At 40.2% G+C, this 26,988-nt stretch overlaps 1 protein-coding gene across 2 annotated transcripts; it reads left to right on the top strand.

The window, feature by feature from the left end:
• The first annotated feature begins 22,749 nt into the window (after nt 1–22,749).
• On the top strand, nt 22,750–26,369 carry LOC111893425 (ankyrin repeat-containing protein P16F5.05c). Of its 2 annotated transcripts, XM_042899111.1 has the most exons (7): nt 22,815–22,906; nt 23,356–23,545; nt 25,027–25,114; nt 25,205–25,269; nt 25,804–25,872; nt 25,973–26,022; nt 26,127–26,369. In XM_042899111.1, exons 2-7 carry the CDS (start codon nt 23,528–23,530, stop codon nt 26,233–26,235), a joined length of 399 nt encoding a protein of 132 aa, XP_042755045.1. In that variant the 5' UTR covers nt 22,815–22,906; nt 23,356–23,527; the 3' UTR covers nt 26,236–26,369. The 2 variants fall into 2 exon arrangements, with proteins under 2 accessions (XP_023745251.1, XP_042755045.1); XM_023889483.2 differs by lacking the exon at nt 23,356–23,545 and having other exon boundaries at nt 22,750–22,906.
• The last annotated feature ends 619 nt before the right edge of the window (nt 26,370–26,988 follow it).

Raw genomic sequence — 26,988 nt, 5'->3', positions numbered from 1 at the left:
CATGATTCTCGGCATCAAACCTAAACCCAACCTTCGCATCTTCGTGTATCAAAGCTTAGAAAGTTTCCCATGCATTCCTCGTCCGTGTGATATTCGGGAAACGAGAAGTCTGCAACTCTTTCCCCGATGCCCTTCCCGAAAATTCTCGAGAATTCTTTCCGAACGTATAGTCAAGTCTAGTATCGACCTAATTTCCTGGAACTACCTCGTAGCCGAACCTCCGGGAGGATGATGTATCCAATACAGCGACCAGGACCTGGCATGATCACCACGATTTCGTAGTGGTGCCCTTCGGTCAAACCATTTTCCCTGGTTATGTAGATAAGCAAAGCAGTCATACCCGTGAACCTTCCAAAAGCTAAGACGATAGGGAACTAGTCGGCACCAAAGATACCTATAAGAACCTGTAACTTAGTAACATTAGACCCTTCTCAATCCTCGTAGGAACGATTCCATAACCTTCAAACTTCGGCTACCCTCAGAACTTAGTAACATTCCTCTGGTACTTCATGTCTCGGTCCTTAAGAAGTATCTACCCAACAAAATCAAGACGCGTCCCGATAGTGAGGGTTTGCCGGAACGTCAAGCGAAGACCCGATGCCACTTGGGAGCGTGAAAACCCGGAGCAGTTGATCCACCCGCATCTCTTTTCATTTCATGAGCTGTATCGTAACCTTTGAATTTCGGGACTAAATTTCCTCTAACGGGGGGATAATGTAACAACCCGAAATTTTCCATCGTCGAAAAACCCGTTCTACCCGTAAAACTCACCGAATATCAATTCGTTCCAATTTCGTTTTTGGGTTAAATTAATTAAACTTATATGTTTATTTGATGCTAATAAGTGTCCAAACCCCTTAGGAACTCATGAAATTAGCCCAAAATGTTTATTTCATAATTTTTAGAAATGTCCTTGCCGGGTTACGAAAACTTAATCGGGTGCGGCCAAAAGCCCCGTTTAATTTCGGTATCGGGTAGAATTCCACCGTGTCCAAGTTTTTGGACCTATTTAAACGTGTTTAAACATTCATTTGAAGCTTTTGCTTCCTCTCTCTACTCTCTCTCTAACCTCTCTCCTAAATCCAAGTTTAAGGGTCCAAATCTCAAGTTTAAGGCTTCTAATCACCAAGGTAGCTTCCCTAGCTTGTTATGTAACCTCTCTAGCCTTCAAATTCGAGTTTAAACTATGGATTAGGACCATTATCATGTGTTTACAGCCCTAAAACAGTCCTAGGCCGTAAACTCATATAAATGGGGTTTTTGGAGCAACAAAACCCTTCCAAACCACAATTAGACCTTAGATATGGCTAGATGACTTTATGGAATGGACTTAGAATGCCTTGAACCATGATTTAGAGCCTTGTTTATGAGTTTATGGCCCTGGAATGTGCTTAGGCCGTAAACACATATTTAAAGGGTTTTTAAGCCCTTAAACCCTTCCAAAACATCAATAAGGCTTAGATATGAATTTTAGAATTATGGATTTGGCCTTGGAACACCTTGAACATAAATTTAGAGGAGTAAACTTGAGTTTACTGCCCAAGAACATGCTTGGGCCGTAAACTCATTGTTCTTGGAGAGTAAACTCCTCTAAATGTGTGAAAATGCCACTTTAACACACCTAAAGCCTTGGGGTAAATTCTAGAAGTGACCACAAACAAGTTTAGAAGCCTAAAACATAATAAATCACCCATTTAGGGAGTTCACGGCCATGAGGGGGTTCATGGGCCGTAAACTCCTAAAGTCATGCCAAAAGTCCCTCAAAAATTGAAATAAGGCCTTGGAAAAATTATGGGAATCACATGTGATTGTTTAGGACCCAAAACATTAAGGATTGAGTGTGGAGGGGAGTTTACGGCCGTAAACTCCATGTTTACAGCCGTAAACTCCAATAAATGGTCCCTATGTGAGTTTCAATCCATTCCAAAGCTTAAAATCCAAGTCTAGCATTATTCCCCAAGTGTTTTGAAGCCATTTAGCAACCAAAAGTACCCCACCATGAGTTTACGGCTGTAAACTCATGGGGAATATGTCAATAGGGCCGAAAACTCTAGTATGAGTTTACTCTTGAAGAGTAAACTCAATATCCAAGCTATATGTGTCCCCAAATGTCACCCGGGTCCTTCCAAACACTTGTAATGGGGTGTTTCCGCAACTAGAAGCGTATGTCCCTAACAAATAAATTAATCAAGTCCTAATTAGATACAAATGTGTATCAATTGATAATCCATAGGAATCTTGTGCGTTCGCGAACCCAGAACTGACATTTAGGATCCATACTGACGCGTTTCTCAACCGGTGAGTTTATACCCCTACCCTTTTTCAATGGTTTTTCAATGTTTTTAGGGGGGAATACAAGCAAAAGTACAAGGAATTTTGTACTTAAACGTATTTTCAGTTCAAATGTCTTATTTCATGTATGATTCTAATAATGAAAATTGTGATAACTAATGGTTCGAGTTGCAGGTTAAACAATTAGACTAAAGCCAGATTTCTTTAAAAAAGTGTTTTGATCTATATTACTTTTTGTAAAAGAAATCATACTAATCATAACTAAGATTAATACTAAACGAATGCAAATACAAATTCAATAGGATAGTACAAATACGAATACGAACTAGAATACGAATACGAATACGAATGTAACCAATAGTATAGTACGAATACGAATACGAATGTAACCAATAGTATAGTACGAATACAAATACGAATATAACTAATAGTATAGTACGAATACGAATACGAATACGAATACGAATATAAATATTAGGTTATTACGAATATGAATGTGAATACGAATATAACTAATAGGATAGAATGAATACGAATACGAATAGAAATAGGACTACGAATGCGAAATAACGCCTTTGGATGACACCAAGATTTCGAATATACAGTTAGTGTACGCCTTGAATGTCACCAGAGTTTCGAATTTAATACGAAAGTACGCCTCTGGACCTCTACTGAGTTTCGAATACATCCGCCTTAGAATGTCGCCAGAGATATGAAAATACAACTAATGTACTCTTTTGGAAATCATCAGAATAATCGAAAATACTGTAATGTACGTTTCTGGTGAATCCAAATATTCGAAAATACAACTAAGTTAGTAGATGATATACATTCGAATGTAGGATAACTAAGAGTTTAGAATACTTAACTAATACTACAAGTATGGTAATCATTAATACTTCGAAATCAAACTTAAGAACCAACCTCAATACATAGGAAAATATGGGATTTTCCTGAAGTAACATAACTACTAGTAACAAAATTAGAAACGAATAGACAACTCAAAACATAGGAAAATATGGGATTTTCCTAGGATAGCATAACAACTCATAAACGAATAAAGTGACAAATGGATAACTAAACTATTAGGAAAATATGGGATTTTCCTGGAATGACATAACAAACCGTTTTCGAATTTGTAACAAAGGATAACTAAACTGTTTTCATAAGAAAATATGGGATTTTCTTGAACAACAACTTTTTCAGAAAGCAAAGGAACTTGTTCTTTTCAAAACTAAACCACTTATGAACTCACCATCTTTATGCTGATTTTCAAACCGCTTGTATTCTCAGGTCAGCGTTAGACAGGTACACCGCCACCCTTTGGAGAAGACGGAGCGTCCCGAAGACTCGTCTTTACTTTTGTTCATATCATATATGTATAAAACACTTGTATAACTTTTCTTTGAAACAGATGTAAACAATATTATGTAATGTAATGTTTTGTGTTTACTGTTTTACTATGTGCATTGGATTTGATACTCAACGCGGAGTCAACCCCGGAAATGTTTCCGCCTTTGGTTTTCGGGGTGTGACATTATAAACCCATGGATCATAGAATATGAAAAGCCATGTCAATTAGGGTTTACATCTTGTAACCTACTAGTGACAACACTATAAAAGAAACCCATAACCTAGCAAAATGGGCACTAAGGTGTAGAACTAGAGGGCTAGCCGATTTTAAAAGTGTAGCATTATTCTCTCAAAGTTATTCCAAGGGTTTTGGTGTTGTGTGAAACATTTGAGGCATCACACTTGGGGTGTTAGGCTCACAAAGTTCTCAAGGAATCCAAGCAACAAAAAGGTATATTCTCTTACTAGCTTTTATGTTTCAAGTTCCCCATGCTATGCTAGTTAGGGTGAGAAACTTGGAAAAATTAAATTTGCATGTATCTTAGTAAAACATAAATCCAAGGTTTCTAGGGTTGCATATACACCATAGGAGTGTTAGAATGGTCAAAACCCATCATCAAGTTTATCAACAGCCTTGGTAAAGGATGGGGAAACATGAAATCATGTCTCCAAAGTAATGGATCCTTGAAAAAGCTGAAGCTTTATCAACTCTTTGATGAACTTCAAGGACATGAATCGAATGTTGCTCAAACTTTGAGGGAACTCTCCGGAGGTCCTCTTACTCTCATAAGATTTAATGAACCAAATTTCTCAAACCCATCCATTTCAAATCCTTTCAAAACTATTGTCCCATCTGTTCAACCTTCTTTACCTACCTCGCACACTCAAAACTACTCCGTTGACAATTCTGAAGCCACGGAATCTGAACTCTGTTTCCAACAAGAGTTTGCTTTACTTTCCATGAAATACAAATGTCCTTTCAATCCTTCTTACAAACCTTATCAGAATCGCTTTCATGCTCCTCATCAAAACAATCCTCAGCCCTATTTAGCACCAGAATCACCATCAAATACGGGAAATCCATCAACTTATAAGCCTAACCTCTCCAAGCCGAACCCTGCTTCGGAACCTCAGTCAGTTCCAAAATCAGACAAACCAAGAATCGTATGTCACAAGTGCGAACATGAAAATCATTTCACTAAAGATTCTTTGGCTGAAGTTCCTCAAAAACCAAAAGTCAAGGATTCAACTTACTATGCTCGAAGAGATCAGGAGATTGTTGAAAGTGAAAAAGCATTTATAACTACTATATCAAGAGATGTTGAAGGATATTGGTCATCCGGAGATGGTGATGACATAGCGACTAGAAGAAACATGCGCTTAATGGCGAGACAATCTGTTGAATGTGATGAAGCATATTGGTCCTCTGGATCCAAAGGTGATGATGATGTTGCTGAAACTCACCACTGCTATATGGCCACCAATGATCCACCTGGTCGAAGCATTGTTCAGCAGGTAAAATTTATGATTATTGATAATAATTTTGACTTGTCACTTTGTGAACCTTATCTAAACCAGATCCAAACAGATATGAACACAATCTATAAAGCCTATGAGTCCTCCATAAAATCCAGTGAGAAGAAGGAGTGTGAACTAAATCGTCTTAAATTACATTTTGAGGATAAAAAGTTGAAAATCGAGTCTTTAGAACATGAGCTTGTAATGTAAAAAGATGAATGTATCATTCTTAAAGACAAATGTAAAATCACTTATTCTGAAAGAAATGTTTTAATTTCTGATAACAAACGTCTCAATGCCAAAATCGATGCTTTGCATAATTCTCTTGACATGATTGAAGCTAATCAAAGAATGACTCACAATTTTCGTCATCCATGGTCAAAAGCTCCTGGTCTCAGAAGCGATTTTCCGAAACCAGTGGCTAGTCCTTTGAAGGAGTTGCAAAACCTGACTTTTATAGGAGATGTTTCGAATTGTTAACATTCGGACACACCTGTATCTCCCTTGTCACCTCTTCCTGAGACTAATGACAAATTTGCATCTTTGGTACCGAAATTTAAATCCATTGTTGTTAAGTGTCCTGATTCCACGCCTCTTCCGCCTCTAGTAAACCTGGACCTGCATCAGACCACTTCATTTCACTATAGTGCTTCAAACCATATAGACCATGTTCCAAAATCCAATCCTCTAAACAACTGTGTTGCCGAGGAAATAGTTTTTGAAACCACAATGCCTGTTACCTCTGAGTTTGCATGGGCCTTCTTAGAAGATAACATTGAAACGTCAAGTAATGTCTCATTAGATTCATGTGAATCCAATTCGTTAGTCATATCCAAAACCACTTTGGTGCCTATAAAGCCCAATTTTGGAAAATCTTTGAATGGAAAATCATCAAGGTCAACATCTGATCTGAAAAAGAAACCCTCGTTGAATAGGAAGGACATTGTTTGTCCTAAGCAGGAAGCAAAAATTGCCCTAAAAAAGGAAGTTAGATCTAGACAAGATTCTAAATTCCTTGAGAACTCCAAGAGAAACAAATTCAGGAACAATAACAAACCTTCCTATGACAATCCAAATTTACCTGTTCCCATTAAGATTCTCAAAAGACACTCAAATCCTGTTGTGGTGTCAGAACAAAAGGAAGTCGAAAAACCAACTACTTGTTTGCTTGCATCGAGTAAACGTTTCGTCCGATGTGACTCTTCTCGGACAAAGTCTTCAGTTTTCATAGCAAAATATGATGGTGCAATTTTCAAACCTTAGTCTTTGTCAAAATAAAATGTATCATCAAGCAAAGAACATTTTTCAAAAAAGCAAATTTCAAAACAAACATGTGTTTGGAAAGTGAAAAATTCTTTGATTCCGAATGAAGTAGTGATTGTTGCTACTCCGGAAACATCATGTCAGTAGATAGTCATTCCGGAACCCCAAGTCATTGAGTATGACTACTGGATAGATGAGAGAACACTAGCCTTTTGTTTGTTTTCAAAATACTCAAAAAGTATTTTTAGGAATCAAAATGTTGTCATGAAGTCACATTCTAAGTCCAAAGCCTGTGCGTATGTCCCAAAATCTAACTTGGAGCCTAAAAACTCCATCACTCACTAATTTTGTAGGCACTTTGTGCTTCGGAGCAAGAAACAATATGGTATATTGATAGTGATTGCTCCATGCACATGACGGGGCAGAAAAACTTTATGTGAGATCTCAAACTTACTCTAAATGATGGTTATGTGACATATGACAACAACTCCAATTCTCATATTCGTAGTTATGGAATTCTCACTAATGGAAATTTCTCAATCTCAAATGTAGCTTACGTAGCTGATCCTAAACACAATTTGATTAGTGTAGCTCAGCTCACAGACTCAAATCGGCATGTTGAATTTTGCAAGAAGCACAACTATGTAATGACCGAAGATCGTAAAGAGTGCTTGATCAAGTCAAATCGCAACAAAAACATGTATCCGCTCGAAATCAACATGATTATTGGCAAACCGCAACTCTTCCTTCTTTCTAAAGCCATTCCTGACGTCAGTTGGTTATGGCACAAAAGGCTTGCTCATCTCAATTTTCGATACATGAATGATCTCGTGTATGGTGAAATGGTGCGAGGCCTACCTCTTCTCAAATTCGAAAATGATCATTTGTGTGCTGCTTGTGAGTGTGGAAAGCAATCGAAGAAGGGTCATCATGTTATCATCGAAAAATCCATCTTGGAACCGTTGGAACTTCTACACATTGATCTTTGTGGACCATCCACTGTAGAGAGTCTTCATCATAAGAAATACGTTCTTGTGATTGTTGATGACTTTACCAGGTTCACTTGGGTCTTCTTTCTATGACTAAAGTCCAAAACCGCCTCAGAACTCATCAACTTCATTAAAAGCATTGAAGTCCTCATCAAACTCCTTGTTCGAAGAATCCAAAGCGATAATGGTTCTGAATTCACCAATGGAACCATTGAAAAATTCCTCATCGAGAAAGGATTTGACCATAACTTCTCTGCTCCTTACACTCCTCAACAAAACGGTGTAGTAGAAAGACGCAACAGAACGCTTGTTAAAGCTGCTCGATCCATGCTTAATTTCGCCAATCTACCACTCTATCTTTGGGCTGAAGTTGTGTCAACTCCCTGCTTCACTCAAAACCGCAACATCATTAATCGATGTCTCAACATGACACCCTATGAAGCAATGAATGATTGGAAGCCAAGTATCTCTTTTCTGCATGTTTTTGGATGTCGGTGCTTCATCATAAAACAATTGTGATCAGCTTACTAAGTTTCAACCTAAAGCTGATGAAGCAATCTTTCTTGGGTACTTATCAAAATCAAAGGCGTATCGAGTACTTAATCGACGTACTCGAGTGATTGAAGAAAGCTTTGATGTCACATTTGATGACAATTTTGTTTGGAATTTTGGTCATACTCATGTTACCACTCACATCATGGAGTCCGATGCTCCACCTCCTAAATCTCCAAACATTCAAGTAATTCATGAAGTCGATTTTGAAATTCTTTTTGGACCCTCAGAAACAACACTTGATTCGGAATCCCGATCAAGTCAACCCTCTCAATCCATTCCCATTCCTCAAAATGTTTCTAGTCCTACTCCCACCTTTTCTCCATTTGATTCCGAATCATTTCAACCTTCTTAGGTTGAGGGGGAGAATGGTCAACCTTCCCTTGAATCAAATGTAGATGGATTTCTTGATGCACCTACCCAATTTGACTCCAATACTATCAACAATGATAACAATGATGATAACGTTAATTTCTTTGACTTCCCTGAAGATGATGTGAACCTGTCTGGCTTCGAGGTTCAGGGGGAGCATCACCCACAAATTCAATCCATTTAGGGGGAGCAATACAATTCCATTGTTGATATAGGATCCTCTGCTACTCAAGAACTACCAAGACTTCACATCTGGACTCGAGACCACCCTACAAATCAAGTTATTGGAAATCCTGATGCTGGTGTTCAAACTCACTTTGCCACAAGTATTCAAAACGAATGTCATTTCTCAGCATTCATTGCTATGGTTGAACCCAATTCCATCAAGGAAGCATTAGAACATGTTGATTAGATTACAGCCATGCAAGAAGAATTGGCTGAATTTGATAGAAATGAAGTATGGACTCTCGTCCCTCCTCCTCCAAACCACCCTATTGTCGGTACAAGATGGGTATTCAGAAACAAACTTGACGACACTAAAGTTATTATTCAAAACAAATCAAGATTAGTTGCCAAAGGATTCACTCAGATCGAAGGTCTTGACTACGATGAAAATTTTGCTCCTGTTGCACGTCTTGAAGCGATCATGGAAAGTCCATATCATGTTGAATCGGAGACTGATTCTGCACACTAGCTTCGAAATTAGACTCAGGAACCACCTCGTCCATTGATTCTTGAATCACCGTTTTCGTCTTTTTAGAGATACGCTTCGCCAAATCCTCAACATTTTGCTTCTTTGATGCAGGAGACACCGGGGAAGGAATTTCGCGAATCACCACACTGTTGCGAGTAATCTGTGGTTTGCGAATCCTCTTTGGTTTCGCTACATGCACGACTTCTCTTTTTGGAGAATGGCGAGGTCGATAAGCCATTTTCTTTAACCTTTTTCAAACTCTAAATTTCAAAGGTATAGTCTCCTTTGCTTGAGTAGTAAAGACTGCAACAATGGGTGTAATAATCCGTAGGAATTGGAACTGAAACCGGTTTGACAACTTTCTTTGGAGTAACCTTAGAAAGTTTTTCAACAAGTTCAGGAGTAGCCTTCGAAGGACTATCCTTAACATTCTTCTTCAAAACTTTTCTTTTCTTGGATCGTCCACCAACTACTTTTGGAAAAAGAACCCCAGTTTCAATCGAAGGATTGATTGTTTTGAGATACTCCACCAGTACCGGATTTGTAGGCTCGAATCTTCGAAGCATCGCGTCAGGGATGCGTACAACCGATGGGAACTTAGTAAGATCATCCTCCACTGTCTTCAGATGATGATATACAACAAACTCAAATTTTTGATCATGCTCTGGAACAGAAATCCCTTCCTTTTCATAAGCAAACTTCAGAATTAGACTCTAATAACGAGCACACGAAATCCCATTTACCACATTCATATTGCGAATGCTATTTGCAAACTCTTCCCATAGCTGAGTTGCACAATCAACCGGTAAGTAATAATAAATCCTTGCGACCAAAGTATAAATTTCCAACTTCGACTTGTCCAACCCAACACTTCGACCAGTGTGGCATCAAAGAAAAATCCCAAATAAGAAATTATAGATACATGGTAGATATGATTTCTTGAAATCACTTATATTTGTGATAGGTGGTTGATAACCCATCTCGTTGAACATATGCATCATCTGTTCATTTGTAACCTCATAGAAAGGTTCGACAGTTGGGATATCCAAGATTTGAGCAAACATCTTCTTGGTGATCTTAAACTTATTGTCATTGGTTAACTGGAAAGTAACCACTTTGATGGTCTTGTTGAACACTATAGTAGACCCGAAAAGAGAAAACCAAGTCACTAGAACAGAGAAGGAAACAAACATCGTTGTAGAGAGAACAAAGTTGTTTAAGGAAACGATCAACATCTTCAGTTCTTCCGGATACTGAGTAACATCCGGTTGAACATGGTAGTTTGTGCTTTGAATCTTTAGTAATGGTTGAGAAATATTGTCATCTGAGGTCCGAGAAGGATCAACAATCTTTTGTGGAGCTGCCATTGTTAGGGTTTTGAAAGATTTTGAGAAAACAAAGCGTAAAAGGGCAAGAAAATTTAGGGATATCTTAAGCGCGTCAAGTTGGAATAGATAACACCAAAGCCCTTATATATTTAAACCCCAAGTTTCAATTTGAAGCGGTTAAGCATTAACATCGTGACACGTAGAGCCTTGAAAATTAGGCCAGTACCCGGAAAATTAGCCACGTCTGAAAAAGTGATCATCACTTTTTCCTTGAAAACAACAAAGCAACCAAACCGTCACATCAATCAGTTTGTTCGCGCACCACAATAGGATAAGAATCGTCAGTAACCCTTCAGCATGGATGCTGGGCTCTTTCGCTTTTGGGTTGAGAAGCGAAGTCATATGCCAGAATTGCAAAATCTTCATCCTGAGTTGGTATTACTCAAAACCTCAAGGATTTCTTGAGTGCAAATGTGTGCCAAGGAATAAGAAAAGAAGCAAGTACAATAAAATTTGGATCTGTGATGTCAAATATCCTTTGACATAAATGCAAATAGATCCTGGGCAAAGATCGCTTTTTTGTCCATCAAGAGAGATGGCGAACAACTTGTGTGGTTTCCCGTGAATTAAAATCGAATACTTATATAGAAGTATCGAAGGGATTCTTTTAGAAATGCTTTGCAGGTGGACAACAAATTTCTTTACATACCACAACTTAACATAAGTGTGAATAATTATAAACAAAAGTACCTGTTTGACCATTGTAGTTAGTGACAGGTATGCTTTGGAAAAATATTTCAAGCAACGAAGGTTGAAACTCATATTCAAACAAAAATCATATTCCAATAAAATTAAGTATGTACTAGACCTTGTAGGGTAAAAATGTCGTGGGTTTTGAACATTTTATCAAGATCACTCATAACGAAAGAATATGATTTTGAATATCGAAAGAATGTACTGGAACAAATATTTCATTAAAATCTTGAACGAAAAGTTCACCGTCAATTCCTTATATATATATTTCAAAATTGTGGGTTTCACTTTCATCATGGTCTCATGAATCTAGATCACAAACACAGAATGTTTACATACTTATAACCTGGTTGGTTTTGACCAAAGATGTCTTGGGTATGTGTCTTTGTGTGTAATCATGAAAGAACATTAGGATGAAAAAATGTGGTTAAGAAACAAATTGTACCGCTTTTATTCATGGACCAAGCAAGAAACTCTTAACTCAACATGAGAAGAGTAAGGTTGCTCAGTGACAAATGTGAACACATGTAACAGCCCGGATTTCCAGGTATCTTTTATGCTTATGTTTTTGGTGTTTTGTGAGGGGACTCGGCGAGTTGGAGCTCAAACTCGCCGAGTAGGATCGCGGTTCTGGACGCGGGTTCGCGTCTGGACTCGGCGAGTCCGTGCTGTTTAATGAAACCCTAATTTCTCGGGTTTGGGACCTATTTAAAGGGCCTTGAGGCCGTCATTTGTGCTCACCAGACCCCTGAGTGAAACCCTAGCGAGTTTGAGCGTTTGGAGCAAAGTAAGGAGCCATTATTGACCTTGGAGGTGTTATATTGCAAGGGAAAGGAAGCAATAGCTAAGGGGGAATCAAGAGGAGCCACTTCCTGAAGATTTGAGGATCAGAACATCACATTTGAGGTACTACCTTCGAGCTATTCTCTGTTATGTTGATGTTTATATTGATTTAGGGGTTATTGAGCCCTTTTGTGGCTAGATCTAGTGCTTCCTTGGTCCCTTAAGTGAGTTAGGTTCTAGATCTGGACCTTTGGAGGTCCAGAGTGTCCCTTTGCCCAAGCTTTTTATGAATCCATGGGGGTTTTGGATTGGGGTCTTTGTGCTTAAGGTCAAAACACCATTTATGAGTCATGGGGTGTGTTATGAGCACCAAGATGTGGACTTTACATGATAAATAAGCTTAGGAGGGCCAGATCTATGAGTTGTTGGAGCGGCTCTGACCTCAGAAGCAAGTTTGAGTTGATGCATGGCATGGACTCGCCGAGTCTGAAGAACAGACTCGGCGAGTAGCATGAAGATTGTCCTTAACCACTCAGTGAGTGGTCCAGCTGATTTATGAGTTGACTCAGTGAGTCAGGGAGAGTTAGAGAGGGTTGACAGGTGGACTGAGTCGAGCTGGGACTCGCCGAGTTGTTCTTGAGACTCGGCGAGTTGAGTCGTGGTGGCCCCGCGATTCATGCCAGGTGGAACCCGTCGAGTCAGGGGAGTACTCGACGTGTCAAAAGAGAATCCTAGAGAGTTGGTGAGTACGTATAGACTCGCCGAGTCGCCCTAGTGCACTCGCCGAGTCCGGTCAAAGTTGACCGTTGACCGTTGACCAGAGTTGACCAGTGTTGACTTGATAGGGGTAGTCAACCTTAGTGGTAAAAGTGTTAATTAAGAGATATATGATGTTATAGGAGGATTATAGCTCGGAGGATCGAGCACGAGTGATTTCCAGGATTCGCGAGTTATCGAGATACCCGAGGTGAGTCTTCTCACTATACTTTACCTTGAGTAGGTAATCAGAGTTATGTGTCAGAGTATGTGTATGTTATGTGTATGCTATGTGTTGTACTGCATGATGTCTATGTGATTTATGCTGTGCATGTTTATAGAGTTGGAACCGGAAGGTTCCCAGAGTTAGAACCTAAGGGTTCACAGAGCTTGGGTGCACGGACCCACAGAGTTATAGCCTCGAGTGGCTAATATATGTTTATGTGGTATTTTGGGGAACTCACTAAGCTTTGTGCTTACAGTGTTAGTGTTGTTTGTTTCAGGTACTAGTGATGACCGTGGGAAGGCGCCGGCTTGATCTGTACACACGCATGGGATTTTGATATATATATATATATATATATATATATATATATATATGATCTTGGGATTTGTATGATGTGAATTGGGATTTTAACTTAATCTTTTTATGAAAATTAAATGAGAAATGTTTTTATAATTTGTGAAAAATTATTTTGAAATTCACGGCGTTACAAGTTGGTATCAGAGCCTTGGTTTGAGGGATTCGAGTACACCTTCGGGTGTATTTGAACTCAAACTGAGGATTTGAGAAGTATTTTCAAAAAGAGTAAAAGATTTTGAAAAGAAACGCAGAGCAGAGTTGTGTGTACGATCAGTCCGCGCCCGAACGATGATTTCCCAAAATACCCTCATGTTATGTGTTATTGATATTGATATGATGTATTCGCATGCTAGACTAGGCTAAGTATTCCTATTAGGACTAGAGTGGCCTAATTTGTGATGCCTTAGCCTAGGAAGTGGTAAGCTGCTATGAGATGCTTGAGAGTGAGTAGGTAGCAGCGAGAGGCTTATGAGGGATCTATTAGAGAATAGTCTGTGCATGATAGAGTACTTGGAAGTTGGGATCCGAAGAGGAGGACTTGGGGTGTATTCGGAGACGGTGCGGACAGTAGTATTGGGCCCGTACTACTGAAAGCACCGGAGTGGTGTACAGCCCAAGTAAGAATCTTTGGAATACCAAGGATCAAGGAGGAATGAGTTGTCGAGTGTGAGTATGCTCGAAGGGGTTCTAATTTTTCGTATGTTGTATTTCAGAGGTAGATCATGGTGAGGACACGTTTGATGCCTGAGAGCAGTGATACCAGTGATGAGGAGATCCGCCGGATCATCCACGAGGAGGTGGCTGCGGCCATCAGGGCAGAGATACCAGAGATGTTCGGGTCTATTAAGACCACGCTGATTGAGACCTTTGACAAGCGTTATGCCGCTCTTTCTGAGGCTGCTGTTGCAGCGGCCACCGCAGCGATTGCTGCCGCGAGGCCGCAAGGTGGTGATGCGTTGCTGTTCCGGGAGTTCAACAACACAAAACCACCAGAGTTTGATGGGACCCAGGATCCGGTGGCAGCTATGAGGTGGATATCTGATATAGAGGGGTATTTCTTCACTTGCTCATCTCCTGAGCATTTGAAGGTTCGGTTCACGCTGAACCAGCTTCGCTTGGGAGCGAAGGACTGGTGGAAGTTTGTGACGGCGCATTATACGCCTGCTGAGCTTGCGGCAGTGACCTGGGAGAGGTTCACTGTCATGTTCCGAGATGAGTACGTTCCCCAGGTGGAGAGGGAGCGTTTGGCACAGGAGTTTCTGACCCTCAAGCAGGGTACTGAGTCAGTTACAGCGATCACCAGGATGTTCCATGAGAGGGCGATGTTCTGTCCTGAGCACGTGTCCACTGAGTAGGCACGTATGAGCCGATATTTGAGTATTTTGAGGCGAGACATTCGGGAGTTCGCGGCGAACTCCTCGTACCGGACATTTTCTAAGCTTCAGGCAAATGCCCGGAAGAGGGAGATTGAGCTGGAGACTCAGGCCAGGGAGGAGGCGGAGTCTCAGGGGAGGGATCGGCGACCAGCACAGTCTCAACCGGCAGCCAAGCGGGCCAAGCCCACTGATCCCAAACCAGGGAGCCAAAAGGGCCGCACTTGTGGGAAGTGTGGCAAGGGTCACGATGGAGTCTGCAGAGCAAGATCTTGCTACAAATGTGGCAAGGAGGGGCATATGGCCAAGGATTGCCCTAAGGGGTTTGCAGTCTGCTTCCACTGCAATCAGACCGGACACCGGAAGGCAGAGTGTCCGCAGTTGCGAGGGTCATCTCAGGGAGCACCTCAAGGATCTGCCCCTGCCACCATCAGAGCTACAGAGAGTCGGTCGGTGAAGGCCGAGGCGTCGAGGGCACGAGGGAGAGCTTTTCAGCTGACCGTGGAGGAGGTCCGCGCAGCGTCCGATGTCGTGGCTGGTATGTATTCTTTCATGTATTTATTTTGATGTTGAGATATTATGCTTATGTTATGTTATTCGTAGGTACTTTTCTTGTGAATTCTGTACCTGCCTTGGTGTTATTTGACTCGGGTGCGAGTCGGTCTTTTGTATCTTTGGCTTTTAGTCAGCATATCAGTGTTAGTCATGAGGCGTTGAGTCGGCCTCTGAGAGTTTCCATAGCTGATGAGAGAGTGATATATGCCACGGAGGTTCTCCGAGGTTGCGTAGTCGAGATTTTCGGTGTTGAGTTCCCGATTGATCTGGTTCCTATTGCGATGGGTGATGTCTGTGTCATTGTGGGCATGGACTGGTTGAGTAGATTCGGTGCGGTTATTGACTGCGAGCGTCTGCTGGTGACCATACGAGACCCTAGTGGGGGAGTTATTTCGGTGTACGGCGAGGGTACATGTTCAGGATCAGCGTTTTGTTCGGCCGCTAGGGCGAGGTAGTGTCTACAGCAGGGCTGTAAGGGTTTTGTGGCGTATGTGATGGATACACGGGTGGTTTCCGAGAGGCCGAGTTCAGTTGAGGAGGTTCCGGTGGTGCGTGAGTTCCCGGATGTTTTTCCTGAGGAGTTGTCAGGTGTGCCTCCTGTGAGGCAAGTGGAGTTCAGTATCGATTTGGTTCCGGGGGATGCGCCTATCGCTAAGGTGCCTTATCGTCTTGCACCTCCAGAGATGCAAGAGTTATCCTCTCAGCTCCAGGAGCTGCTGGGGAAGGGGTTTATTCGGCCAAGCAGCTCGCCGTGGGGAGCGCCTATCCTGTTCGTCAAGAAAAAGGATGGTTCACACCGGACGTGCATTGATTACCGGGAGTTGAACAAGCTGACGGTCAAGAACCGTTACCCGTTGCCGAGGATCGACGATTTGTTCGATCAGTTACAGGGAGCATCTTGGTTCTCCAAGATCGATTTGAGGTCTGGATATCATCAGCTGAGGGTGCGGGATGAGGACGTCCAGAAGACAGCGTTCAGGACGCGTTATGGGCATTATGAGTTTGTGGTGATGCCTTTTGGGCTCACCAATGCCCCGGCGGTGTTCATGGATCTCATGAACCGAGTGTGTAGGTCGATGTTGGATCGGTCGGTGATTGTGTTTATCGACGACATTCTAGTATATTCGAGATCTAGAGAGCAGCATGAGGAGCATCTGAGAGAGGTTCTCGGAGTTCTGAGATCGGAGAGGCTTTATGCCAAATTCTCCAAGTGTGATTTCTGGTTGCGGGAGGTCCAGTTCTTAGGACATCTCGTTAACCAGGAAGGGATATTGGTCGATCCGGCCAAGGTTGAGGCGGTGATGAGTTGGGAGGTGCCGAAGTCACCCTACGAGATCAGGAGTTTCCTAGGGTTGGCAGGGTATTATCGGAGGTTTATCAGGGATTTCTCTAAGATCGCAGTGCCACTCACCAGATTGACCCGGAAGGGTGTTGCTTTTTCATGGGGCCCCGAGCAGCAGGCCTTCTTTGAGACACTTTGCCAGAGGTTGTGCGAAGCCTCGGTGTTAGCTCCCCCGGAAGGGATGGAGGACTTTGTGGTATACTGTGATGCATCGATTTTGGGATTGGGAGCGGTGCTGATGCAGAGGGGGCATGTGATAGCGTATGCATCGAGGCAGCTGAAGCCTCATGAGGCGAGATATCCCACCCATGATCTAGAGTTGGGGGCAGTGGTGTTCGCCCTCAAGATTTGGCGTCACTACTTATATGGGGTTCGGTGTACGATATACACGGACCATAAGAGTTTAAAGTATTTGATGGATCAGCCCAACCTAAATATGCGACAGAGAAGGTGGTTGGATGTGGTCAAGGATTATGATTGTGAGATCCTATACAACCCAGGCAAGGCTAATGTGGTAGCCGATGCGTTGAGCCGCAGGGCGGAGAGCACTCCACTGCGGGATGTATGTTTGAGATTGACCGTGATAGCTCCGGTATTGGACGCCATTTGCGGGGCACAGGCCAAGGCTGTGCAACCTGAGATGCAGAAGAGGGAACGGGTTGTTCGTTTGGTTTCAGAGTTCGTTACCGATGGTCGAGGGCTTATGACTTTTCAGGGGCGTATCTGGGTGCCATTTGTGGGAGGAACGCGTACCATTTTGATGGAGGAGGCTCATTGGTCAAAATTTTCGATCCATCCGGGGGCCACTAAGATGTATTTAGATTTGAGAAAGGAGTATTGGTGGCCCTGTATGAAGAGGGATGTTGCGTGGTTTGTTGAGAGGTGCTTGACCTTCCGTAGGGTTAAGGCCGAGCACCAAAGGCCGCATGACAAGTTGCAGCCATTGGAGGTTCCCGAGTGGAAGTGGGAACAGATCTCTATGGATTTCATCACCAAATTGTCGAGGACTGCCAGAGGAGTTGATGCAATTTGGGTGATTGTGGACAGGTTGACGAAGAGCGCTCACTTCCTTGCCATCAGTGAGAGTTCTTCAGCAGAGAAATTGACGGAGGTGTATGTGAGGGAAGTGGTATCTCGGCATGGGGTGCCGATCTCGATTGTTTCAGACCGTGATGTGCGCTTCACTTCCAGATTCTGGAAGAAATTTCATGAGGATTTGGGTACTAGACTGCATTTTAGTACCGCATATCATCCCCAGACAGACGGTCAGAGTGAGTGGACGATTTAGACGCTTGAGGACATGCTCCGAGCATGTGTGTTGGATTTCGGGGGTAGCTGGGATGCGTATTTACCCTTGGCAGAGTTTTCCTACAACAACAGCCATCATTCGAGCATTGGTATGCCGCCCTTTGAGCTGTTGTATGGGAGGAGGTGTCGGACCCCCATTTGTTGGGGAGAGGTTGGGCAGAGGGCGATGGGCAGTACAGAGATCGTACTTCAGACGACAGAGCAGATTCAGCAGGTCAGACAGAGGTTGTTGACCGCTCAGAGCCGACAGAAGAGTTATGCAGATAGGCGCCGGTCCGAGCTTGAGTTTCAGGTCGGCGACTTTGTTCTCCTGAAGGTCTCTCCTTGGAAAGGAGTGATTCGATTCAGGAAGAGGGGAAAGTTGGGGCCTCGGTATATTGGTCCATTCCGTGTGATCGCGAGGGTAGGCCGGGTAGCCTATCGTTTGGATTTGCCAACAGAGTTGGGGCAGATTCACGACACTTTTCATGTGTCGCAGCTGAGGAAGTGTATAGCCGATGAGTCGGCAGTGGTTCCATTAGAGGATATTCAGGTGGATGCGAGCCTGAATTATGCCGAGAGACCAGTGGCCATCAGAGATCGGAAAATCAAGGTTCTGAGGAACAAGGAGGTACCACTGGTGTTGGTCCAGTGGCAACACAGGAAGGGATCAGAGATGACCTGGGAGCCGGAGCGTGAGATGCGTGAGCAGCATCCGGAGCTATTTTCAGAGCGAGACATCGAGGGCGAAGTCTAGTTCTAGTGGGGGAGAGTTGTAACAGCCCGGATTTCCAGGTATCTTTTATGCTTATGTTTTTGGTGTTTTGTGAGGGGACTCGGCGAGTTGGAGCTCAAACTCGCCGAGTAGGATCGCGGTTCTGGACGCGGGTTCGCGTCTGGACTCGGCGAGTCCGTGCTGTTTAATGAAACCCTAATTTCTCGGGTTTGGGACCTATTTAAAGGGCCTTGAGGCCGTCATTTGTGCTCACCAGACCCCTGAGTGAAACCCTAGCGAGTTTGAGCGTTTGGAGCAAAGTAAGGAGCCATTATTGACCTTGGAGGTGTTATATTGCAAGGGAAAGGAAGCAATAGCTAAGGGGGAATCAAGAGGAGCCACTTCCTGAAGATTTGAGGATCAGAACATCACATTTGAGGTACTACCTTCGAGCTATTCTCTGTTATGTTGATGTTTATATTGATTTAGGGGTTATTGAGCCCTTTTGTGGCTAGATCTAGTGCTTCCTTGGTCCCTTAAGTGAGTTAGGTTCTAGATCTGGACCTTTGGAGGTCCAGAGTGTCCCTTTGCCCAAGCTTTTTATGAATCCATGGGGGTTTTGGATTGGGGTCTTTGTGCTTAAGGTCAAAACACCATTTATGAGTCATGGGGTGTGTTATGAGCACCAAGATGTGGACTTTACATGATAAATAAGCTTAGGAGGGCCAGATCTATGAGTTGTTGGAGCGGCTCTGACCTCAGAAGCAAGTTTGAGTTGATGCATGGCATGGACTCGCCGAGTCTGAAGAACAGACTCGGCGAGTAGCATGAAGATTGTCCTTAACCACTCAGTGAGTGGTCCAGCTGATTTATGAGTTGACTCAGTGAGTCAGGGAGAGTTAGAGAGGGTTGACAGGTGGACTGAGTCGAGCTGGGACTCGCCGAGTTGTTCTTGAGACTCGGCGAGTTGAGTCGTGGTGGCCCCGCGATTCATGCCAGGTGGAACCCGTCGAGTCAGGGGAGTACTCGACGTGTCAAAAGAGAATCCTAGAGAGTTGGTGAGTACGTATAGACTCGCCGAGTCGCCCTAGTGCACTCGCCGAGTCCGGTCAAAGTTGACCGTTGACCGTTGACCAGAGTTGACCAGTGTTGACTTGATAGGGGTAGTCAACCTTAGTGGTAAAAGTGTTAATTAAGAGATATATGATGTTATAGGAGGATTATAGCTCGGAGGATCGAGCACGAGTGATTTCCAGGATTCGCGAGTTATCGAGATACCCGAGGTGAGTCTTCTCACTATACTTTACCTTGAGTAGGTAATCAGAGTTATGTGTCAGAGTATGTGTATGTTATGTGTATGCTATGTGTTGTACTGCATGATGTCTATGTGATTTATGCTGTGCATGTTTATAGAGTTGGAACCGGAAGGTTCCCAGAGTTAGAACCTAAGGGTTCACAGAGCTTGGGTGCACGGACCCACAGAGTTATAGCCTCGAGTGGCTAATATATGTTTATGTGGTATTTTGGGGAACTCACTAAGCTTTGTGCTTACAGTGTTAGTGTTGTTTGTTTCAGGTACTAGTGATGACCGTGGGAAGGCGCCGGCTTGATCTGTACACACGCATGGGATTTTGATATATATATATATATATATATATATATATATATATATGATCTTGGGATTTGTATGATGTGAATTGGGATTTTAACTTAATCTTTTTATGAAAATTAAATGAGAAATGTTTTTATAATTTGTGAAAAATTATTTTGAAATTCACGGCGTTACAATACAACCTAATTGGGAAGGATTTATCATGATAAGTTATCCATTAAGGCTTCGAAGCACATTGAGTCGTAGAGGCTTGGGTCGACATGCTGCAACATGCTTCTAGGGACACCTAACTAGTGCAAAGGATCGAAGTGATACCTTCCCTAAAGCTACAAAGCATGATTCATCAGATGTCTTCGCTACATGCTACACAAAGAATATTAACAAAAAATGTTGTGATATGCCCGGATGGCGCAAAATGGTGTGATATGTCACAGAAAAGATGTGTCGAGATTGCCGGTGAATCTTGTAAAAACGATTTCCCCTGATATCATAGTACAAACTGTTGTGATACGCCCGGATGGCGCCAAATTTTGTGATATGTCAGTGAATGGATGTGTCGAGATTACCAGTGAATCTTGCAAAAATGACTTCCCCTGATATCATAGTACAAAATAGGATAGATATCGTTAGTCGACGTCTGGGAGGGGATCTCGGGACGAAGCTCTGACGATCTAGTTAGTATGAGATCTGAGAGAGATGGTAAGCAATTACAGAGAAGAGAGATTTATGTCCCCTTCTTCGTGAGGAAGAGGGATCCTTTTTATACCTGTCTCAGAGGCGTGTCTTTCAACTGATTATGTTGAGGATTCTCTCGTGAGGTGCGACGTGGCAGACCCATATTGGAGGGTCCTCTGTCACGTCTTTTACCTCATTCTCCCATTGGCTGGAAGGAGATCTTCCAAATGTTCACGAAGATCGTGGCTATTGTCTGTTGAGCGCGTGAGACTCTCTGATTGGTCCGACATTTGCCAAGGCATGATTTCCCGGAGAAGGGGTTAGGGCACGACTTTGCACCTTAACCACCTTATCAGCGCCCCTCGTGTTGGCGAAGGCCCAGACTTGGCTTTAGACTGGGTTTTGACCAGGCCAAGCCCGGTGTCAGTTTGACTTCTCTTTTGACGTTTCCTGGAGGGATACGTTAACAATTATCTTCAACATAAATTTCTGCATCAATAGCCCTATCAGGAATACCAAAAATTAAATCCTAATCAAAATCTAAAGAATTCAAACTTTGTGATTCATTTATGATTGGTTTTTATTCAAAGCATTTTCAACTCTTTTAACAAAATAATCATCAAATGTAAGATTAAATGTTTATTCGATTTTCCGAGTTCGCTGATTCACCCTATATGCAACCGAATTATGAGAATATCCCAAGAAAATTCCTTCATCAACTTTTGACTGAAATTTCGAAAGCTTATCCTTAAAATTCATAATGAGGCACCTGCAACCAAAAACATGGAAATATTTAACATTACATTTCCTATTATTAATGATTTCATAAGGGGTTATTATAAAACGAAGATGAATGAAAGATCAATTCTGAATAAAACAAGCCGTCGAAATTGCTTCAGCCCAAAGATACCGTGGAAGGTTTGCATATGCGAGCATTATTCTTGCGTCTTCGCAGAGAGACCTATTCCTTCTTTCAACAACACCATTTTGTTGTGGCGTGTAAGGAGAGGAAAAATTATGTGAAACTCCCTTACCAGTTAAAAACGAATCAAGAGCTTTGTTCTTAAACTCGGTGCCATTGTCACTCTTGATCTTACAAACCTTTTTCTTCAGACTTAACTCAATGTGTTTGATGAAATCGATCATTACGTGGACCGCTTCTGATTTGAGTCGTAGAAAATATACCAAGGACCAAAGCAGAAAAACATTGACATTAGGGACTAAAACTGGCGACAAACCAAAACCGATGAAGATAACCGTGAAGAACACGTGTCCACACATGGCCATAAAGAATTCAAAAAATGGCATAAAATGCCCCATACAAAATTGGCAGCAACAAAGCTAGAAGAAAACACATACCCATAAACAAATGACCAGTTTTGCCAAAACCTTAGGATAAGGATGGTCATTTTTTAATATATATATATATATATATATATATATATATATATATAGGTAAAGGTTCAAATGAGAACCAAAAAATATTAAGAACCGTAAGAACCTTTAATTTTAAATGTTTATAAAGGGTTTAGGGTGTAGGGTGTTTATAAAGAGTTTAGAGTTTAGGGTTTAGAGTGTTTATAAAGGGTTTAGGGTTCACCCTAAACCCTAAACTCTAAACCTTAAATCTTAAACCCTTTATAAACATCTAAAGTTAGAGGTTCTTACGGTTATTAACCTTTTTTGGTTCTCATTTGAACCACTTCACACACATATATATATATATATATATATATATATATATATATATATATATATATATATATATATATATATATATATATATAATTTGTTAGTTTATTTAAATCTTAAGAAAAATATGTTTAAAGTTTAAACCCAAAACCCTTCGATCCATAAACTAAAAAACCGATCCTAGAAACCGAACCCGAAAGATAGTAAAATCCACAATTTGTCCTTCACAAATTAACATTGTTTCATAACCAATTTCTAAAACCAATTTCCAGCCCGGCCCAGTTTCCATCAGTCCATATAAATATCTCGAGAAACACAGAGACAGGCGCGGTGCTCGAAGAATGGGGGCGGCGGAGGCGAACGGAGCAGAGCAGAACTCGTCTGCTACGGAGACGGAACACGTGGAGGCCTTGCTTGAGGTAAAACCATTTTAATGCGTACTTTCATTGTCTATATATTCCTTTACTCCCCTTCTTGGATAGCTCAGTGTGTCATTCGATCTATGATGCATTTAGAGATATATGCTTGATGGGTTTTGTGATTCGATTAGGGTTTGCAAAGACTATGCATAGTGATGTTACGCTTAGGAGTAAATAAAGAATCTGTATTTAGTTCAATTCAGTGCTTAGTTAATCGAACGAATATCACCACATTGTTCAACCATTTTTCGAAAGGATTTCCAACTGATTGCAAGCTTCAGTTATTGAATACGGAATCAATAAGAAAATTGTTTTGCAATAACCTTTTCTTTTTTCTATCCATATTCCATATTCAGTCCAAATGAATTTTACTTTTTGGAGGGAACTCTGCCGATTGATTGTTAATCTTGTTGATCAATCTTACTCATTGGCTGTTATTTGGTTTACAGTTTTTTGTTCATCTTCTTGATCAATTGGGCTGTAATTCATCAATTTTAGGTCATTTCTGTCTTCTTCTGGTCATTTCACTTCTTTTCAATGGCTAATTCATGGCCTTCTGATTATCATCAAGGATACAATCAAGGGATACAACAAGGTGCTGTTTGTTTTTTCTGAGCCAAAATGTCTACAGTAAAAGAGGTGGGCCAAATGTAGAGAAGACTTTGTTTTTTTAACATCTGCGGTGTTTTAGAATAAACTAAAATATAGATTTAAAAAAAAACTTAAAAGAGTTTTTTTGATAAGTTTATGACTTTATTATATATAATTAACAAATGTAGATTAACTTTTAAGCATTATTGTATAAAAGGTGAAAATAAAATGGTAAGAATTATTGTATATATTTGATAAAAACCAACAAACTTTGGTCATAAAGTTATACCTAAACACTGTAATTAGGGATAAAAAAATTTAAAACATAACATGAATGAAAATAAACTTTGATTTTAAATGAAAATTTTCGAAGTTTATATTTTACTTTTTTAATTAAATCAGTTAAAAACTTACCATAAATATTTTTTTCAAAAAAATGAAGAATATTGCATCAAGTAATGTTTTATAAAATTTAGCATAAAAATATAAGACAATATTATAATTTTTTTAATATCTATATAATAAGCTCCACCAATTATTATTGTAATTTAATATTTATTTATAAATTTGTCACAAAGGTCATGATTGTATTATCAAACTTTTTGCTTTAAGTATTGTAACTTTTTCTTCCAATTTATTTATCATAAATAAAGTTGGAATAAATCTAAGCTTAAAAAAAACAAATAAAGTATATGTGTTTTTTAAGTTAGAAGATGCCTAAAGACATATCTGCGCTAAGAAGAGGACGCGTAGACCTTTTTAGGTCTGCAGTCTTCAAAAAAAAAGTCTGTGAAGCCTAATGTCTGCTCGTGGTCTGCGCGACGCAAACAGTGGAGACCAAAAAGATCTGCAGACAAAAAACAAACAACACCTAAGTGTCCAAAATGTTTGGTCTTCATTGAAGAGGTCAATGTTTATAGCTCTTTTGTGGTACTCTAGGAGAGATGTGAACATCATTAAGATTTTGTGGGTCTTGAATGCATTTGATCTCATGCCTATGTGCACTTGTGGATCTTCTAAAGCAATTTCTAAGAATCTGCAAAAGAGTAAAGACTCATACAATTTCTAATGAGACTCAAAGACACCCTTAAGATTCTGAGAAGAAAGCCATGTTAATGAGTCCTTTACCTTCCTTGATTTCGGTGCATTTAATCTTAATACACAAAGAACAACAAAGGGAGAATAGTTTGCATTTGACACCTATTCACATTTTAGAGAGTATCTAGTTAGGTGCAAGAGGTTTTAAGTATTTTAGAATAAAAAAAGAAAAAAACATATCATGCTTTTAGTGTGATTGGTATATTTTTCAAAATACAACGTCTTAACAAGAAAAATTTAAAATACAATGCCTTAATATGAAAGCAGAATGTGTAATAAACCAATAAATAAAAAAGCATTGCTATTTTTGCGTTTAACCCTTATTGTTATAAGACCCTATGAAGCCTTGATTGATATAATGCTTTTTAGTAATTAGTTTCTATCTTTTATCATTTATACTACCAAATGACACTTGTTTTTTCATTAATTAGGCTGCTAGATATAATGATATTGACGATGTTATAAGCTTAGCTGCTGTTGGGGTTTCTCTTGATTCCAAGGATGCAGAAGGGAGGACAGGTAAGAAAACATGCAATTTTTGTTTCTTTAAATTATTTATTATTATTTTTTTGACTTTTAGTAGTTAATTTTAAATTTTTTTTTTTGTAGCACTTCATATGGCTTCAGCAAATGGAAATGTTGATATAGTCAACTATCTTATCAACAATAAAGTGGTAAGGGAGACCATACCTTTCCTATTTTGTAAAATGGAATAAGCATGGTAATGAAATAAATCATTTTTTTTAATTATAGTTAAATAGTTAATGAACTTTTATTTACAATAGAGTAAATTACACGATTGGTCCCTATGGTTTAGGGTAATTTGTGCGTTTGGTCCTTAACTTATTTTTTAACTCGGAAGGTCCCTACTGTTTGTTTTTTGTTACACACTTGGTCCTTGTCTTACCTAAAAAGACTATTTTACCCTTGATTTTTTAATTTATTTAAATAAACACACCTCCAACCCCACTCCTCTCACCTTACCTTACTTACCCCACCATTTTTTTCCTACTTAAATAATAGTATTTTTAGATAAGACAGGGACCAAACATGTAACAAAAACAAACAGTAGGGACCAAGCGCGTAACAAAAACAAACAGTAGGGACCTTTCGAGTTAAAATAATAAGTTAGGGACCAAACATGCAAGTTACCCCAAACCATAGGGACCATTCTGGAATTTAATATATGTTTCTTTTGTTTAATACAGGAAGTCAATGCTTTTAATGTTGAAAATAACACGCCTCTTCATTGGGCATGCCTGAATGGCCACATCGAGGTAAATATCATTTATTTATTATTTATTATTTTATTATTTTTTTATAACATTAATCAAGTGAAACATTTGTCCAAAACTTTACCTCTCTTTTTTTTTTTAGGTTGTTAACATATTGATTCTAGCTGGAGCAGATGTATCAAGCTTAAACAGGTATATATTAGTTTTGAATTTGATTTTCTTTTTTTCATTTGTCCTCTTTAGGGAATTCAATTTTGTGTTTGTATTTTTTTATTTTTATTTTTGTGTATATTTAGACATGAAAGGACTCCTGTGGATGAAGCTGCAATTGGTGGAAAAATGGATGTCATTGATGCCATCAACACAGCAGTTGCACAAATGGAACTCACAAGAGCAAGTGTTTGAAAACGAATGATATTGTTTAATTTTTGTAGTTTTTTAATTTCATAGTCTCCTTATTGTATACAATAAATTGAATTAAGTTGCATTATTTTTGAGTGCTAGTGTTATCTATGAAAAACTCATGTGGGGTTTGGACTTTTCACCATGTTTTGTGAGATGGGTGTTTGAGTGTTTTCAAGGGAAAATCTCATAGAAACCCAAAACACAACATACATATTATTTCTTAATGTTAAAGAAAAAAGTAATTACACGAATGATCCCTATGGTTTGAGGTAGTTTATGCGTTTGGTCCCTAACTTATTTTTTAACTCGGAAGGTTCTTACTGATTGTTTTTGCTACGTGCTTGGTCTTTACTGTTTTGTTTTTGTTATGTGCTTGGTTTTTGTTTTACCTAAAAAGACTATTATTTAAATAGGAAAAAATAGTAGAGTAGGTAAGGTAAGGTGAGGAGGGTGGGGTTGGAAGTGTATTTATTTAAATAAATTAAAAAATTAAGGGTAAAATAGTATTTTTAGATAAGATAGGGACCAAACACGTAATAAAACAAACAATAAAGACCTTCTAAATTAAAAATATAAGTTAAGGACTAATAGAGCAAATTATCCTAAACCATAGGAACCTTTTGTGTAATTTACTCTAAAAAAAACAACTTGTAATTTTGTGTAATTAATATTTGTGACTATTTTATAGCAATGTATTTTTCATCAAAAGCATAGTATAACGATGTTCTTTCATTATGTTATATTTTTCTTAGG

This window comes from Lactuca sativa, chromosome 2, assembly GCF_002870075.4.
Source record: "Lactuca sativa cultivar Salinas chromosome 2, Lsat_Salinas_v11, whole genome shotgun sequence".
Taxonomy (NCBI): Eukaryota; Viridiplantae; Streptophyta; class Magnoliopsida; order Asterales; family Asteraceae; genus Lactuca; species Lactuca sativa.
The sequence above is the reverse complement of the archived record's forward strand: the minus strand, read 5'-3'. Positions and strand labels throughout refer to the sequence as shown.